Consider the following 4,036-nt stretch of genomic DNA (forward strand, 5'->3'; position numbering starts at 1 on the left):
GATTTTTCACGGTTTTACTGTTTTCTCAAAGGGTTGTACCGTCCTATATAGCATGATGGAGTGCTCTTACGTGATTTCTTGTCTCTCAGTTATTATTTACTCTTATTACTCACTGAGTTGGAAGTACTCACTTTACTCCCTGCACCTCGCGTGAAGTTGCAGGTATTGTTTACCCGGTAGCGGGTTATTAGCGGACTGAAGGTAATACTAATGTAGCTGAGCAAGGTGACCGCCAGCGTTCGCGGCACCGGACTTCATCTTTTGGATTCCAGATTTCATTTTATATATATATGACCCTGTAGTCATGTTCCTACCTCTTAGATGCTCGTGACTTGTGACACCCCGGTCGGGTTGTGTTGGGTTGTAAATACTAGTTATTATTGTCGTTAAGTTGTATTTATCTATTCATTTATGTTTAATATTTATTAAAGTGAAAGGTTTTGAGTTAGTTGGCTGGCCTTGTCTTCACGAGAGGCGCCATCACGACCGGCATGGAAATTAGGTCGTGACACCCATGGACCAACGGGCATTGTTTGTTAACTATCGTTTTAAAGAGGAAACAAAGGTTGTTGTTGTTGTTCTTCTTCTTCTTGTTTCACTACTTGTTTCTGCTGCTGCTTCTTCTCTACCACTGATGTGACTCTTTTTTTCCCTTTTTGACTCGCAGGCGCTTTGCTTGAGAAATCAATGGATTCGAGGACAACAAACACTTCCCCATACTAGTGGTGCTATGAGTTTGACTAGAAGAAGGGCTTTGATGGTAGTTTAATACAACGTACTTGATGTCGCTTTAATGTGACAAAAGTTATTTAGTTTAATTTTACTTTTTAAAACTTTCAGAAGAAACAGGGAAAAGAAGTTGATCGCGGCAAAGTGTGGACTGAGACTCATAAGAGGAAAGATGGGAGTTATGTGAATGATCAAGCTAGGGAGATTGGGGTAAGTGTCTATCACTATTTTCTGCTTTCTTCTTTTACTTTCCTGTTAGTGGGAAAATGGGAATTGGAATGGTATTCCATATTCTGATCATTTCTCAGCTAATGCAGTGCAAGCCTCTCTCTGAGCCTGATGTATTTACTTCTTTCTTTTCTTTATTTACACATTTTTTCATTTCTGGATCTGAGATGTTATTTATTTTTTGTATCTTCTTGCTGTTTGTTTGTTTTTAAAAAATCTTTTCTTGGATCAATATTATCTATACAAGATTAATATAACGTATTTGCTGATACTTCAGAATATAGATTGGATTCTTGAGATATCTTCATATACTCATTGAACTCTGAACTTGTTGTGAGCCATTTAATGTTAAATATTTTTTTTTTAAAATTCATCCTTTTTGGCAAATTCTGAGTTGAGTTTGTAAAAGGAAGCAAATTCTTTTCTGTAAAAATGATACTATATATGTTCTGTTTTTTTGGCAATGTAATAATTTTTATTACATTTGAGTAATAGTTGTCTATTCCTTGATGTTTGGCAAAGCACTGACTGAAGTTTCACAAAGGGTAGAAATTTCAAGTCTTTTTTGTTGATTTAGTCCACTCGTGACTGTTGTTTGGTTTCTCAAGTTGCCAGAGTTCTGCTTGCTATATTCTAATATTCTCTTTCGGGGAGCTTGCTGTTATTCCAGTGTGGAGTTTCTGTAATAAGCTCGTGATATTAGACTGATCATGAAGCTCAATTGATTGCAAATTGTTTCTTTGAATATGATGTTTCATGCATTGTTTCTTTATTTTCTATCCGGTGTTAGTGCATCCAATATGATTTTTAGTTGAAATAGTTTGTGGAGTTTCAATAGTAAATCATAATTCATCTAAAGTTCAGCAGTCCAATAAATCTCTTCAAAGCTATATATGTTAGAAATGGTTTGTGGAGTTTGCAGATGGTAACACTATCTGTTTGATTGAAAGAAATGAAGTTATTGTTGATACAAGTACTTCCAGCACTTCAGAATCTACCCATTGACTCGATCCTTAGCTTTTGTAATTATATTTTGTCTCTCGTGTAGGAAAGAATTGAAGAAATTCGAAGACAAAGACCAGAAACTCGGGCAGAAATTTCACCGAATGACGCGCTTGGTGTAGTCTTCGGTCCCGAGCACCCTGGCCGTGTTCGAGGCTTATGGCATGGGGTAGTATTCAAGCAAACATCAAGACGAGGTGGTGATTCTTATATGGGCGCAGCTAGCACTAGTGCTCCACCTCCACAATGGGTGCAAGAGATGGCAAATATGAGATCACAATTAAATGCGCTAACAAGCTTATTTCAAATGAAAATAGGAAATATCTCTGAGGAGTTTGCTCACTTATTTCCGACTCCTTCACAGGTAAGTCTTCTGATCACGCCCAACTATGCCTTATAAAAAGGACTCTGCGGACGTTGCAAATATAACCCGAGTATTACGCCCAGGGTCGAATCCATAGAGAGTTAACCTATCAACCACTATCTTCAGACCCACTAATTCTTCAGAACCAGCTTCCCAAATATTCAAATCTCAGTTGAATGTTCTTTAACAACTACGCTTGCAAGTAACTAAATGGCTGTAAACTAAACTAATAAGGTTGTAAACAATTATGATAAAAAGCTAAGGCAATGATTTCCCCTATTGATAGAATCACTTCTGTTTATGCTCATACAAATTTACCAACACATCTCTATCAATCATGAACGCTAATCTTACAGTAAATCTCTCCCGAGTAATCACAGTAATTTACTATTGCACTCTCCCGAGATACACTAGCTTACTTTATTTAGCACGATTCACTTTAGATTACACCCAAGGCTTCGTTATCCCTAATCCCGCCTTTAAACCCGCAATTATAGATTCCTCTAATAATCTAGGAGTGGTGTATCAACAATACCCTAAATATGCACTATTTTCCAAGTTATGCACACTAAATAGGCACAGCTAATTGAGGATCCTATCAATTAACTACAACAAACACGAAGTTGAACAAATAGAGATTAAACTAGCAATTTGTATTCACATAAACAAGAAGTTCATCACCCAATAGGTTCCATCAAAACCTTATACAAGGAATTTAGCTACTCATGGCTATGGGAAAATAAACTAAGATAAAATTCATCATAAAAATCAAAAGTAAAGAAGAAAGATGTTTGGAGTATTCTCTCACAATGGTTTTCCTTGCTAAGAAACCCTAAAAATCAATATCTTTCTCTTGGGCGAAGTCTAATGTTTTAAATAGGGTTTAGGTCTAAAAATCCCGTATTTGACACTTTGACCCCTGAACTTTTTTGCGCCTGCCGCGGTTCTGCCGCGGTCGCGGTAGAACCGCGGCCAATCACCCTCTCTGAATCTCTAAAGTTCTGAAGCTGCCTTCCACCGTGGTCCGCGGTCGCGGTAGAACCGCGGCCAAACCATTTTTCTGAATCCTAAGGGCTGGCAGGGCGTAGCTTCATTGGGAATTTACACATTTGGCCTCTTTTTTCCAATTTTGACTCCAAAACTGCTCCTTAGCCTTCCTTATACATATATCACCTGCAAATCATGAAAAGCACTAATAAGAGCATTTTGTTATCACTTTTAGCATTAAAACTACACAAGAAGGTGATTATTTAAGGTGTGATTATAGTCATATTCACCTATTATCAACACCCCACACTTAAACCTTTGCTCGTCCTCGAGCAAACTAAACCACACTTCTAGGCCTAACTGTTCAATGCATTGCCCCAATTTATGTCACACCTGCTATTATTAATGATCGACCTAAGCAGTGCACAATCATATCTCAAATGCAGACTCTCATGCCAAGACACACTTGTGTTCACTCTAATTACTCTAACAGAAGTGAAGACTCACTTTTTCTTCCTGAGTCACATGCCCTCACATAAACCAAAATCTGAGAGAGGTTCCACACACATAAAATTCAACAACAAGGAACCATATATAGAAAGAATTCACTCACTCTCAGCAAAGAGCATTCACATGCCACACAGACACACCATAAGCTTGCCCCTAGTGTAATACTCTACTAATCGAGCCATTCAGTCAAAGATCAAGAGGTCTTTATAGGTTGTA

At 37.8% G+C, this 4,036-nt stretch overlaps 1 protein-coding gene across 1 annotated transcript in view; it reads left to right on the top strand.

Moving 5' to 3' along the window:
- The first annotated feature begins 514 nt into the window (after positions 1-514).
- Positions 515-4,036, top strand: part of LOC109215669 — a 7,159-nt gene continuing 3,637 nt past the window's right edge. The window contains exons 1-4 of the mRNA XM_019379781.1: positions 515-565; positions 668-760; positions 841-939; positions 2,006-2,323. Coding sequence (XP_019235326.1) covers positions 515-565; positions 668-760; positions 841-939; positions 2,006-2,323 — 561 coding nt within the window. The remainder of the gene's footprint in view (positions 566-667; positions 761-840; positions 940-2,005; positions 2,324-4,036) is intronic.

The sequence above is a fragment of the Nicotiana attenuata genome, unplaced genomic scaffold (assembly GCF_001879085.1).
Source record: "Nicotiana attenuata strain UT unplaced genomic scaffold, NIATTr2, whole genome shotgun sequence".
Taxonomy (NCBI): domain Eukaryota; kingdom Viridiplantae; phylum Streptophyta; class Magnoliopsida; order Solanales; family Solanaceae; genus Nicotiana; species Nicotiana attenuata.